The following is a 13,516-nucleotide window of genomic DNA, read 5'->3' as shown; positions in this document are numbered from 1 at the left end:
AAGAAGTAAGTTTTAACAGTTTAAGTCAGTTTAAGCGCATGTTGAAATGAACGTCATTTAACCATGGGTAATATTTGCAAGAAACAGAGGAGCTGGCTAGATGTTTGACCTGTGTTCTGTGAATGGTATTTTTAGAATTCATTCATTTTAGATGTTTTTTTGTTTTTTTTCATTTTACTCAATGAAACACCGGTATTATAAAATTATGCTTTTTGTAAAGTGTTTCTGAAGTTATAAATCAACAAAGAGATACAAAAATAGTTCCCCTCTGAGCAGTATCAGTATTAATCATAGCACTCCACTTTATGTTCTGTTTCTTTTAAAATCCCAAAATCCCACAAGCATTCTGTCGTCTACTGGTTAAGTTGTGCCCATCTAACTTTCTCTAGGTCTCCTTGCCCTTTTCAGCAAAGATCTCAAACTGCAGTAATGCAAGGCCACATATTCTGCTGGGTTTTGGTATATTTCAGCACTTAAGTGCTTCATTCAAGTCAATAATTGGCTAACTCCATACACCTTGTTTCCAACGCTGGTTTGCTTAAATTGGTTGCTTACTGATAGGAAAACACAAAAACCTGCAAACACCTGCAATTCTCCAGGACTGTAGTTTGAGATCAGTGCTTTATAGTGAACCACCGGTGAATTGAAACAACATCTCATGACCTGTGGCACGTGTTTGCTAATGTGATAAGTTGACGGGGTCAAGCTTCAGGTTAGTCCTTGATCCTGATCCCAAACAGTAGACTATTGTACAAATGATCACGCAACAGAGAAGTTACAAGTTAATTTTAAAAAAAATAACAAAGTAAAAAAGAAGGCAATGAAATACCTTCCATAACAATGGGAGCATTAACATGATAATGTTTTTCTGAGCTATGTTGTTTTATCCAGTGGTGGATCACAATATGGTTGCCAGATTCACAGTTCATCAAGGATCACTGCAATGGTCAGTCCATAACAACAGTGTCTTACATCAAAGAGTAAGAAAAACAATCACAGAGTTACAAATAGGTCAAATACGTCAAGTCTGTTGGGAAGAACAAAAAAACACTGTGTACAACAAATCAAGCCCTCTTTTACAAAACAAGTTCAGAAAACAAGAAACACAAATTACTCTTCAATATTAATACATATATTTGTTTCTATAATCCACTATTTTACCGTTCCACAAAAGAGAGGGATGGATTTCACACTCTCCTCTTGGTGTGTATAGCATATCAAAAGAGAAACATAAACCAGCCAGCTGGTTTGGAAAAACAGCAACACCTAATCATTATATTTTTTAATAAAAGAGAAGAATCTATATTGAAAAGATACTGTAACACAGTTGAAAGATACCCCAATCCCCAGAGGTGACAATGCTCCACATGTTAAAGCAACAGCTATTTAAATATGTAGATTCAGTGTGTTAGGGCCCCCAAGACATCCACAATGATCAAAGAAATGACATGTTTCACAAAAAAGTGCAGCCTCTTGATAATGTTTGCTGTTCTTAAAATGTACTCGAAACAAAACAAAAAAGTAAAGTGGCTATGTTTAATTATAATTTTAAAAACATGAATTCTAGCAACAACAAAAAATTTGAGCATTTCTACTTGCTGCTGTATGTTTGGTCTCTTTTAAAATGCAAATACCCAATATAAAATAAAAGGACATACGGAAAATGGGCTCTACAGCTGGGCAGGTACACAAGTAATCTATTTCTCCACACCACCAGGGTGTGCTGTAGTAGCTATAGATACTATCAGAGGGCCCCAAACTACAGAACCCAGTTCCCACTGCACAGGAGCCCAAATCTGGGTCGGCCCACCCCCAGGCCCAGAGAACTTTAAGTTCTGCAAGCAGCATGTTGTTCATCGCCCCTGGAAACTGCAACAGATATTTACCCTTTTCATCCTCTCACACTCAGCCACAGCCAAGACAAAATGGCAAGAAGAGAGGAAGCTTGTGTTGAATTTTTTTTACTGGGACTGCAGAAGATACACTGAATCCCTTGTGCTTGGTGCTTATGTCACAAAGTGAAAATAGCCATATTTTGAAAAACGGAGAAAAGATTGCCAAATTATGAGCCAACCAGATTAGACTGAGTGAACTGTGTGAGAGGATAAAGTTCTTAAAAGGTGCTCTTAAGCAAGGCAAGAAAATAAGCCTTGCTTGTTCAGAAAGTTTAGTTTCAAACAAGTTTCAATGCAGCCAACTGCAAACACACAGAAATGGTTAGGAATCAATTTTTCTGTTTGCTAATAACCTTTCCCGGTCAACAGGAAGTGTGATTTGCCAGAGATGACAGCAATACAAAAACAAGATGACACTCAGTCATTTGGATTCTGTCTCTCATAGAAACCCTACAAAACACCCCAGTTGGCCCCTGAGATGCCAATTCAACTCCCTTTGTCTGTTCACAGATGTGCAAAGTTCTCTTCCTCTCAAAATCTCTTACAGTGGTGGTATATTTGTGAGATGCAGCATCAAGAAAAAAGCCCAGTTTCGTGGCCACTTCCACAGGGTCTCCTAAACCCTATTTTGAATTTGAAAACACAAACCAGTTTTGGGGTTATTTAAGCTCTAGGGAACGTTTGGCAAACTAGGGTGACAATGTGAGGGAGGGAAAAGGGAACACAGTGTAGGGCAAGAGCCTGCAAAGCATCTGTCAGCAAAGAGTTGCTAACCCAGGATCTCCCATAATCCCTTCTGTTGTACACAGGTCTGAAAGCCCAGTACAATTCAGCTGAGATCATTTCCTCTTCAAATGAGAGTTAAAAAAAAAAAAAAAAAAAAAAACCTCCACAAATGGAACCCTCACAGGCAGGTAGTTCATCATTATAAAACAAACAAATGAAACAAATTAATAATAAAGAAAAATCATAACAGGTATTCCTCTTGTCCTGACGAGGCAACCAGCCCAGCTGGTGCGCATCAGGCAGACTGCATTTTAAGAGGCACAAAGAAAGCGTAGCAAAAAAAGAAACAGACAGACAGACAGACAGACAGACAAGGACAATTATTAAATATAAAGGAAAATAAAATGGCCAGAAAAGCTTTATCAGGTCCCTCTCTGTGCCTGTGACTGGCAAAGAAACAACTAGACTGAGCAAAGAGAGATCACATAGAAAAGAAAGACAACATCACAGTTACATGGCTTTTAAAGCTTCATACATATACTTCCATCAAGTTTTTGCCTAGTGGTTTCTATCGATTTCCCTGACTAGATTCAGAAAGCTACCTAGATTCCTGTATTTCAACATATCCCCCACCCAATTCATGATCTATACTAATAACAGCAATGCAGCATACATTCCGTTAAATCACATTAAGAACTGCTTAGCTGTCCCAGTAACTCAAAATGGTTAGTCAAAGTTTAAAATCTACACTCACAGCAGTGGGAGGTGCTACGCTTTAACAGTTGATCCCTTTGTCTAAAAATAACTACATTAGACAACTAAAGACTTCATTGCCCAGAGTCCTCGGCAGTCACATGGAATGGACAAAAGGTCCAATGGAACTTGCTCTCCTGTACTTTCACAGTGGAGCAATTCCCATGATCCTTTTGGTTCGGGGATGCTAAGCAGTTTGCTGACAAGCATGGGGGGGGAATGTAAGCCTTCAAGTCATTGCATTCAAAGACAACAAGTGGTTATTTGGCTATTCTCCACATTCTTTATGTGACAAACAGCAAATGAAGACCTGGATATATGACCAATTGTTTGTTTGAGATAATCTTAGGGACGCTTGAACCCTCTGAAGTGGTGCATTCCTCACACGCAATACAGGGACGCCTCAGGCTCCTTTTCCTCCTTCAGTGTCTCGCCTCCATGCGAGGCAGCGAGAGGGGAAAATGGTGAGAACTCCACCACATTACGAAAACTGACGTGTTCTAATGGCTCTCGATCACCACCGGCTCAAAGACGCCAGCTGACACCCTGAGAGAGAGAGAAAGAAAGAGGGAGAGGGCGGAGAAGACAAAATCAGCCACTCAATTATCATTTGGGGATTTGGTTAACTTCACAAACAAAACCACACAGATGTACACAGGCATGCATGTGCAAGCCTTCGCATAAAAACATACACAAACACAAGCCTATGCACACACACTTTTGCACTTACATAAGTGCAAACATACACACGCACATAGATGTACACAGGCATGTATATACACGCCTGCACACACAATCATATAGATACACATGCATGCAGGTATACGCACACCTACAGCTGACCTGTTTCCCAGCTGAATCCCGCTCAAGGCTGTGGTCCCATCTCTGCTGACAAACAGTCTCAGGTTGCTGTCTGCAACAGACACAGTGGGAAAGAGAGAACACAGCTAAAGTGGGATCAAGTATTACCACTCTGTAATGTACTGATATACACCACCAACAGCGTGTGTTGATGCATAGCTGCGTTAGGAGAAACATGTTGCTACACTGCGTCTCTGATTCAATACTACAGCAGTATTACACCAGAGACCTCCTGGTTCAATGCAAAATCAGGCCCTCACCTTCATTGTTGCTGACATCGGCAAAGTTCTGGCTCTGAACGATCTTCTCCACGATGTCGTCTGCGTCGATGCGAGTGTCATCCACCCAGGTGGGGTGGCTCTCCACCGAGTCCTTCTTCCTCCTGTCACAAGTGGGGGGTGAGCAGGGAGGGAGACACACACAATGTGCAGCAATGTCTCAGACCATCAGGAATGAGAGGAGTCGATCTCAGTCGAGCTGAACGCTCCACACTGCATGGTCTGACTGTTGTTCGACATATCGATTGGCTTTAAAACAGCATTTTGAGATCAACTAATAATAAATGAACAAAAATATAAATAATTAATAATAACAGAGTTTTTCTTCAGAAATGATTCACGTTTTTTTTTAAAGAAGTGCTCTGGGTGAGCTGATGGCAGCCCCAAGTCATAATGATATGCCTAACTCAGCAGGGGGCACTGAATATAGAACTTTATGGAAGGCACTAAATTAAGCATTTTGTTCTGGAACAACAACAACAATGGCATTAATGAAAGTGCTGCTGGACATCCCTACCTGGAGGGTCTATTGGACGGTAGGACGGGGCGTGGGGGGCGAGGGGGTCTTTCGGAGCGGCCTGGCTCCCTCTCCCCCTCGGGTGCCCCCTCCACGCTCACGCTGAGCCCCCCAGAGGCACTGCTGCTGGTGGAAGTGTTTCGGCGGTGGGTGAGGTCCGACAGGCTGGAGGAACAGGAGTGCTCTGTGCTGTAACCTTGAAAAAAAACAAAAACAAAAACAAAATGCAGGTGAGGAGAAGTGTGGAGCAGCACACGATAATACCAACTGTTCAATCTGAACAGAGAAAAAATGTCATTTGAATTTGAATGAAAGTAGAATTAAACCCATTTCTTTTTCTTGTAAGTAAAATTTAAAACATATAAAATCCATTTCCAATTTAATAATGGTTTTCTACATTCAAATTCAAATTCAGATAAGTGTCCTTAAGCTTGCTCCATGTTACCATACAAAGAAAATGCTAATATATATTCTCATATTTTTATATGCTTATTATTTACTCCAGTAATTGCCATCCGATGCTATAGCATTATGATATTGGTATTGATATATATTTCAGAGAAACTGCATTTGAAAACACAGAGGACTTCAAATCTGAAATTCACATCTTTTTCATAAAAGAACGAGTGCTGATATCTTAAAAAGTGCACTGATTTCTTCTCAGCTGGGTAACGTTGGGCAACGGGCACTGTTTGAGAGGAGAATTCCTGCATCGGGGGTTGGGGGTGTTAGGAAGGTGGAGCACATGACAGACAGGGAACAGACGGGTTCTGCTTCCTGCCCTGGTCGCCACAGCGAACGGACACGGCACGCGGCGCCCTCTCCATCATCCTGTTTTCCTGCGTCTGAACGGTCACGGCACAGACGCCCTTTCGGAAAGACTCGGACATAAACAGCATAGGGAGGGGGAGACAGACCTCCTCTCTCTGCGCATATATACCCATAAGAGCCAAGCTCTCACCTGATATCTTGCTCTGCTGGCTGGCGTAGCTGGAATTTCGGGAGTGGCCCGTGTGAAACACCTCATCCGGGCTGGACAAGTTCTGATCTGGTTCCTCTGGCAGACCTGCAACCGCGCAGAATTTAAAGGAGTACCATGGTGATTTTCACACTTTCTCGGTTTTATGTGCTATTTGCACAAGAGGCATTGAAGAAACACAATGAGCAAAGTATTAAATATGTCCGTTCTGTATTTTCGGAGAAATATGCGTTTTAAATTCATCGTCCTATTTTCAACCGGTTGAGAAAGTTGTCATTTTGCTACGTCACGAATACAGTAACCACTCCTATTTCCACGCCCCGTAAAGAAATCTGACATGACACACCGTCCTGCTGTTCAGACAATGCAAATATTTGACTAACGTTAGGTTCACTTAAATTAGAGTGCCTTTAGATTATTTCTGGTTATATTCATTTAGCTAGCTAGCTAACGTTAGCTAGCTAGGAGGTTTGCTTTCATAAGGCAATGTTATCGATAACGTTAGCTTGCTAGTTTGCTTTTATGAGGACGTTATAGTTGTGCTTTTATCTTAACTTGGCTAGCTAGATAGCAAAAATTATAATTAAGTCATATATATAAGTCAACGTCCTTACCTTAGCTATCTATCGATACTTGATGTACTACTAAGCTAGCTAGCTTGTGAAAATTCAGTCTCCCAAAGAGAGCGCGTAGCATGGGGGTAGCTATGGTAACGGGGCACGGTCTGTCAATCATAGCTAACTGACAGTTCTCATTACCACGCCCAGACGGTTCGGGTGAATTTTTATTGTGGGAAATTTAGGCTTACAAAAATACGTTTTAAAGTACATTGAAATGACTGAAGAAAAAAAAAATTATGCACATTTGTTTTGTTGTTGCCTGAAGACAACTGGGAAGTGTCACGTTCAACCACCATGATACTCCTTTAAAGACGGTTAAACTCTAACAGTCCTGCAGCGAATGAAAGTCTGAGCACCAAGAACAGCCCTGGTAGCAGTGGGAGCAGTATGAGGCTGTGTGTTTTAAATTTAGTCAAGCTCCCACCCACAGTCTGCACCAATCCTTATTTACTAACAAGCCGCACTCAGAAACACAGATTTAATGTTCAGACTGTTAAGAACCAGCTGTTTTGCTGAGTTGCTAGATGTTGTCCTGTAGTCTCTCCATGCATGTGCACATTAATTTCCCTCCGTGTGTTTGAAAAGGCTGGACACTAACCTGAGCTCAAAACAGAAGGCCTGGATTTCAGAGAGCGTCCCGTGGTGATGCCCCCGGTGGGGGTGGGTGTGGCCCCGGTACCTTCCCCCTTGCAGTCCAGCTGCAGGGAGTGGTCCTGCCCCGGAATGGAGATGGACTTGGCTGTGCTGGGTGGCCTGAGAGGACGAGTCAAAATATATCACAATGACACCCAATCAAATGACACGTAAGCCCACAATTGAGATATTCATGGACTAGCTATGACCAAACTAAAAGTTCAGCTAGCAAGCTGCAAGGTACCCAGGACAAATCAGTCTGTCTAGATAGGAGGGAACCGAAGCTTCACCCTCAACATCATGAACAAGGAGTTAACAGAAAGAAGGAAAAGTCACTCACGTTTTAAAGCAAGGATCTCCAGACATGAGGGTCATCCCAATGGTTACCTGGAGGAAGTATGGAAATATTGTATTATTTATTATCTCCCAATTTGGACCTATGCCAGTCTCAGTGTTGAATTCATTGTGTTGAAGAGCACACTTCATGTGCAGCTGGTGCTGGGAGACTACAGTCGCTCACTCCTTCAGAGCTGAGACAAGCACAGCCATGCCAACTGCTACCTTCCCTCCTTGGGCAACACAATGACCCAATGGGGCTACTGAGTAGTCTTTACTGGTGCAGTCAGGCATGGATTTTAATGTAATACAAGCAGTGTTCTGAGACAGCACCCTCATGGGCAGGCAGTGTCGCCATGTGTTCCAGGGGCGGAGGGGACACCCCCTTACCTTCAGTATGGAGTTGTCCTGTCTAGTGTTCTTGGTATCATAGCCCTCCAGAAGGCAGCAGCGCACGGTGGAGCCCGAACCAGCAAACTCCGACAGGTTGAGGTCAGCAAAGCCCAGCTAAAGGGTGGGGAGGAAAGCGCAAACCGCTTACAAAACACAGCTCTTAGACGCTAAACCGAGGAGGCAGGTAAGGGGTTAAATCCACTCGAGAGTGCTGTTACATAACCAAGGGCATGTGAAGCAGGCAAAGCCATTCATCCATAAAGAAATCTTTCAATTAGGGCCATCTCACAATACTCACTCGTTCTTGTTCTCATTCTCTCTATCTCTCCCTCTTTTTCTCCCTCTCTCTGATAAGAACACAATGGCAGCTATGTAATGACATAATCGTTAATGGGGTCCTCTGCTGTTGCTCCCTGATGTTAGTTCAAACTGTGTCAGCTACACAGCTGGTTTGTGCAACCACATAGTCCGGTTCATGCAAGCACACAGTCCAGAGCTGAGAATTTCACAACAGAAAAAAGCCAAAAAAAAATAACAAGGGCTGATCGTTCAGTCTCCTATATTTCCATAGCATCATTATTATAGCAGGATATGTATCTCATAATAAACATTGATAATAGCTTCATATTTGTCACAAGACTAGCTGTACCTGGACAAACAAGGAACATTCAATAGTCTTCAGTTTCAACAGTGCTATATCCTATTCTAGGAAAGAGGTGTCTTGGAACATTGTTGAAATGGCTATAGCTCCCTTTAACGTACAAAAAGGTTCAAAGCAGGTATTGAATAACAAACACTTTTTTCACAAGACTCATTATAATGTCAAGTGGAGCATGTCTTTGCATTTTCAACCCAGAAATGAACGAACTGTACCAGAAGACTATGAAAGCAGGTTTTGCTTCCATATTAGTCAGAAGCATCTCGGCATCAACATAGGCTAGCTGGCCAGAGCCATGTGCCTACATTTAAAAAATGTGTGCTTAAAAAAATTAGCAATCTAAACATAAAACAATCACGGTTCTGTTTTCATACGGCAGAACTTGTTTTTACAAGGTGAGCAGCATGAGCCCCATTTAATTACCATGCCTTTTTCAACTCTGTTGAAGTGGCTAAGTAAAGGGTACGCACAGATACGCTGGCTTCCAATGTCCAGAATGCTGGTCTAGTGCATAGCAGTTCATCACAATCCTCATCTTTTACAAACGGAAGATTTTATTCTTCCACTGTTGTGTTGAAGTTTCCCAAAGTATGCTCACCAATCTTAGAGACAAAGCAGGGGCAGAATCAACAGGTAGGACTTGGGAGGGACTTCATGGAAGATAGTGGCTCAGTTAAACACCACTGGTCTCAAGATCACTGTAAAGTGCTTTAATGTCCATAAAACACAAGCTGATCAAGTTTTTAACTTTTTAAAAAACTTTTTCTTTTTTTTTCTATGGCGAATAAGTGCCCCTTGAGGTTATATTGTTAGAATGGCAGGCATTGTCATGTGTCTCCAGCACACACGAGACAGACTACTCTTTTAAAAAACACAAGCAGGGGGGAATGACCCGAGGTGGGTTAATGAGCTTTGTGGATGAAAGCAGCTTTAGCACAGTGAACCTTGGACCGACTGGTTACCTACCAAGACCGTATGGTCAAAGGACCAGATGGATGTCTGCGTTGGGACGGCTTGTTTTTGGATCCTGTTCCCACAATGCCCAAAACATTTCTCTCACAATTCCCAGGTGTTCCTCAAACCTCTGCTTTCCCACGCTATTAAGACACTCCTGATCTAAAAACTAGACCGCATAGATCAACAGGGTAATGTGACTGGGCTAGAACTGCAGCACCTCAGACAAGGAACTTGTCCACACAAAGTCATTCCAGGCTTTTAGCACACCAAACCACCTGTAAAAACAGCGGCTTTGTAGTTGCTCTCACTGTAGTGCAAACAAACCCTGGCAATTGTCAACACTAATCAAATGGAGCAACGTCTTGACGTACATGTCAACACCTGAGACTGCCAAGCAACTCCCTGCTTCCCCGCGAACCTTCAGACCATACTGGCAATGTTCTCTGCTCTGATCAGTATGTGCCTTAAAATCACACGTCACTCTACAAGCCGAAATGGGAGACCTGACACAGACGTCAGTTGACACAGCCCTGAAATTTAGTTTACTGAGAGGGCATCAGGAGAAACATGTTGCTTAAGTAAAAGTGTTGGCTCTTTTGTAAGTGCAAGGTGTGTAGAAGGGTGCTATAAATGTGTTCTCCGCTAATGAAGGGCCTTGCTATGCTCCAGGGACCAGGGATCTGAGCAGACCTATGTGAACCACCAGGTCAGGTGACCTCATTACCGCCTCCAGGCATTCCCAGCTGACTCAACGGAATGCACACATCCGCGGCCTTCCTCCCAGACAAGGAGAGAAAATACTGCCAGATTTTTTAAAAAAGGAAATGGGAGGGGGAGTCGCCAGAGAAGAGCTCTGGAACAGAAAAAGATAACATCCTTTTTGATTCTTAGAGTAGTGACCCATGGCTCCAAGAGTTTCCTGTTGGATCTCAGGCAGGTTGGTGGCCGGGATGTTCCATCTCCGGCATCACATGACAGGCTGCCAAATGTGGACCCTGGACTGCAAACTCCTCACAAATGACGAGAACCTATTTTGCTGCTGTGAGTAAGTTTTACGGTCATACTGTACGTGCAATCCATGGCCGGTAAATATTTACCTGAAATACTTTCCACTTCCCTCACACAAATGGTGTTCCCAGTAGAGTATTTGAAAAACAAGCAATCTCAACCAAAGCCACAGGAAAACAACCCACCATACCGGATAGGAAAAAAAAGAATTGTGGGAGATCTGGTGATCCTGGCAATGGAAAACATCATTCCATCAAATCAGTTTCTAACATCACTTTGGCCTCAATTATGCAGTTATACACCACTATTGGCAGGGCTACAAAGCAGCAAGAGTAAGATGAAAGGGTGGCCACTGAAACACTGAGGGTGATTATAATTTTTATCACCAGAAACATTTCTCTCTAATGGAATATGCAGATATCAGCGCCAGTCCTAGCAAACCTCATCGGTGTTAAGTGTTTGTCTTCTATTAACCTGCCAGCTTCATCACGGTCACACGCGATGTGACCTTCCTGCTTTATTACCACCATCAATTCACTTAGGCCGCCGACTATTCCATGTGTTCACTTCAAAGAATGAGAGCCCCTATTGATCACACAGCCAAACAGCACACAGAGGGGCCCACCCAGGCTGCCCCGTCAGCACCCTCAACGTGATGAGATTGAGGGGGTGGGGGTTGGGGGGATTACACCCTCCTTCCCCAACGCACAGGCTTCCATCACACCCAGGGGCTGTAGAAGACTACAAATCCCATCCTGGGTCTCACCATCCAAAACGTCAGAAAGTCTTTGAAGACACAACTGGAGGGACACAACACAGCATGTAACAGGCCTAACTTCCAGCTGCTGTGGTACTGCCTTAACATCTGGGGTTGAGGGAAAGGGCCATGAGGGGGAGGGATGTGATCAGGGGGCAAAGAACATCTGTGCAATGAGTGAAAGGAGTGGAGAATGTAGTAATTTTGCCCCTCCACCCCCATCATAAAAAACTGTTTTTGGCCTAGAAACATAGCAGCTCAAAAGGGACGGGAGGAGTCTCACACCTGGATTTGTCCCCGTCTGTTCTGGTTTGGATCAACAACTTAATTAATGTGAGATCGCCTTTTTTAAAACGTCAATGTCTGGCGAGTGTCTCGTCTCAGTGGGCATTTTATCTAACCAAAGGAAAAACAAAACAGGGAGAGACTAACATTTCCCTGTTGACCTGATTCTATTCATTGAACTGTCAGGGTGAAAGGCAGCACTTCTGCTAAAAAGCCTTTTTAGAAGACAAGGTTCCGGAGACACACAAAGCAACGGCGTAAGTAAAGGTTTCAGAGAGACCTAATTAAACATCCAGCTGAATTGCTTGGAGTGACAGGCCTACGAGGAGAAAAATCCATTGGCAAAATTCATCAATCACTGGCAGGCAAATGAACCTGAACCAGGACTACCAAGGTCTCCCATAGCAACCACACCAGGATCAATACAAGCAACTAAGAGTGTGAGGAATCGGCAAAAGGGTACACCAGGGGAGAGCAGTAAGGTGTCTGTTTTTCAGAAGGGTTTTCTAATGCTGAGGAAAGTCACAATGACATAAACTTTCAGTAAACTTTTCACAAACCAACAAACAAACCATTGCAACTTTATAATTTTGCTGTGAGGCAGACTGCTACAAGCCCTGTACTGTAGATACACTGGTTGATCATTGTGCCTATGTGTGTGTGTGTGTGCGCGCTTGTGTACATGTAGTGTACCACTGTTTATATGTGCGTGTGAACCTAAGAAAGGGAGGTGAAGATGGAAACATTTCCTTTTCTCCACCTTTCTGAGCCTGCTGTTTATAAATGTCTTTATTTAGGGAAATGGCCTCAGGAGGTTCCAGGAGGTGTATTTTTAACACCGAAGGAAATACACACTCACAGTGTGGGAAAGACAGAGTGGAGAAAGACTGCCGGTGCTATTGTTGTATGCTAATACTCTTCGTGTGAGGGTGTGCTTGTGGGGGGGGGGGGGGGGTAGTAGTGGTGGAAGCTTTGTGGGCCAGGGTTCAATTCTTACCTTTGAAAAGGTCTTCCCTCCTTTCAGTTCCTGCAAGGAAAAACAGGAAGAGGAAGATGAAACCAAGGTGCCCTTACAGGCAGTGAAATGTGTGTGTCTGCAGGGGCTCTGCAGCTTGGGCTGCTGGGGTGCTACAGTGTATCTGGGGCAATAGCAGCTGCAAATGCAGAGCTCACACACACACACACACACCCGCATTGCAGGGGAAATAAATAACCCAGGATACATAAAGGGAGCGGTAGTGTCTGACATTCACAGCACACAATATAACGGCAAGTGAAGGCCTACAAGGCCGTCTGGATTAAACACAGCTGCACCCTGTGCACCACATGAGGCGTATGTGTTTATAAACGCCTGTGTATTCTGTGCCCTGGCCCCGTTTATTTCAGAGACAAACAGCTCACCTTGCGCACAGAGACCCGGCAGATGCAGGGATCCAGCACGCCAGTCGCAGGGTTAGCGCTCATCTTGCACACGAAAGAGAACTTCTTCTTCCAGCGAACGCAGTTCTCCTGAACCTCCTCTCTGTGGAACAGGAAGTGGGGGGGACAGGTCAGAAGGAGGCCGGGTAGAACAATTAAAACGGGAGACAGTGTTACATGATGGCCACAAAACCAGGGTTCGAGTTTGTAGGTTCAATTCCCAACTGGGGTGTTTCCGTCACACCCTTGGGCAGGGTACTTAACCTGAACTGGCTCTGTAAAATATCCAGCTGTATAAATAGACTGCATGTAAAAATGTAACCTGTGCAAATTGTACTGTGGCCAGGGCTACAAAACCTTTCCTGGTTCCTGATTTTTCTGATACATATCCTGTGCACACACCAAGCTAGCTAATTACTTAAGTGATTCAAATTACCGTAA

The 13,516-nt window shown here is 43.6% G+C and overlaps 1 protein-coding gene across 1 annotated transcript in view; it reads right to left on the bottom strand.

Moving 5' to 3' along the window:
* Nucleotides 1–231: 231 nt before the first annotated feature.
* The window catches only part of eeig1a (estrogen-induced osteoclastogenesis regulator 1a), a 47,614-nt gene continuing 34,329 nt past the window's right edge, over nucleotides 232–13,516 (bottom strand). Inside the window, exons 3-12 of the mRNA XM_064354273.1 lie at nucleotides 13,058–13,178; nucleotides 12,654–12,683; nucleotides 7,989–8,105; nucleotides 7,603–7,649; nucleotides 7,228–7,382; nucleotides 5,992–6,096; nucleotides 5,031–5,226; nucleotides 4,496–4,617; nucleotides 4,218–4,287; nucleotides 232–3,920 (exon numbers count right to left, since the gene is read on the bottom strand). Of these exons, the coding sequence (XP_064210343.1) occupies nucleotides 3,875–3,920; nucleotides 4,218–4,287; nucleotides 4,496–4,617; nucleotides 5,031–5,226; nucleotides 5,992–6,096; nucleotides 7,228–7,382; nucleotides 7,603–7,649; nucleotides 7,989–8,105; nucleotides 12,654–12,683; nucleotides 13,058–13,178 (1,009 nt within the window). The 3' untranslated portion in view covers nucleotides 232–3,874. The remainder of the gene's footprint in view (nucleotides 3,921–4,217; nucleotides 4,288–4,495; nucleotides 4,618–5,030; nucleotides 5,227–5,991; nucleotides 6,097–7,227; nucleotides 7,383–7,602; nucleotides 7,650–7,988; nucleotides 8,106–12,653; nucleotides 12,684–13,057; nucleotides 13,179–13,516) is intronic.

This window comes from Anguilla rostrata, chromosome 10 (genome assembly GCF_018555375.3).
Source record: "Anguilla rostrata isolate EN2019 chromosome 10, ASM1855537v3, whole genome shotgun sequence".
Lineage (NCBI taxonomy): Eukaryota > Metazoa > Chordata > Actinopteri > Anguilliformes > Anguillidae > Anguilla > Anguilla rostrata.
Note: the sequence above shows the minus strand (reverse complement) of the source record. Positions and strands in the feature narration are given on the sequence as shown.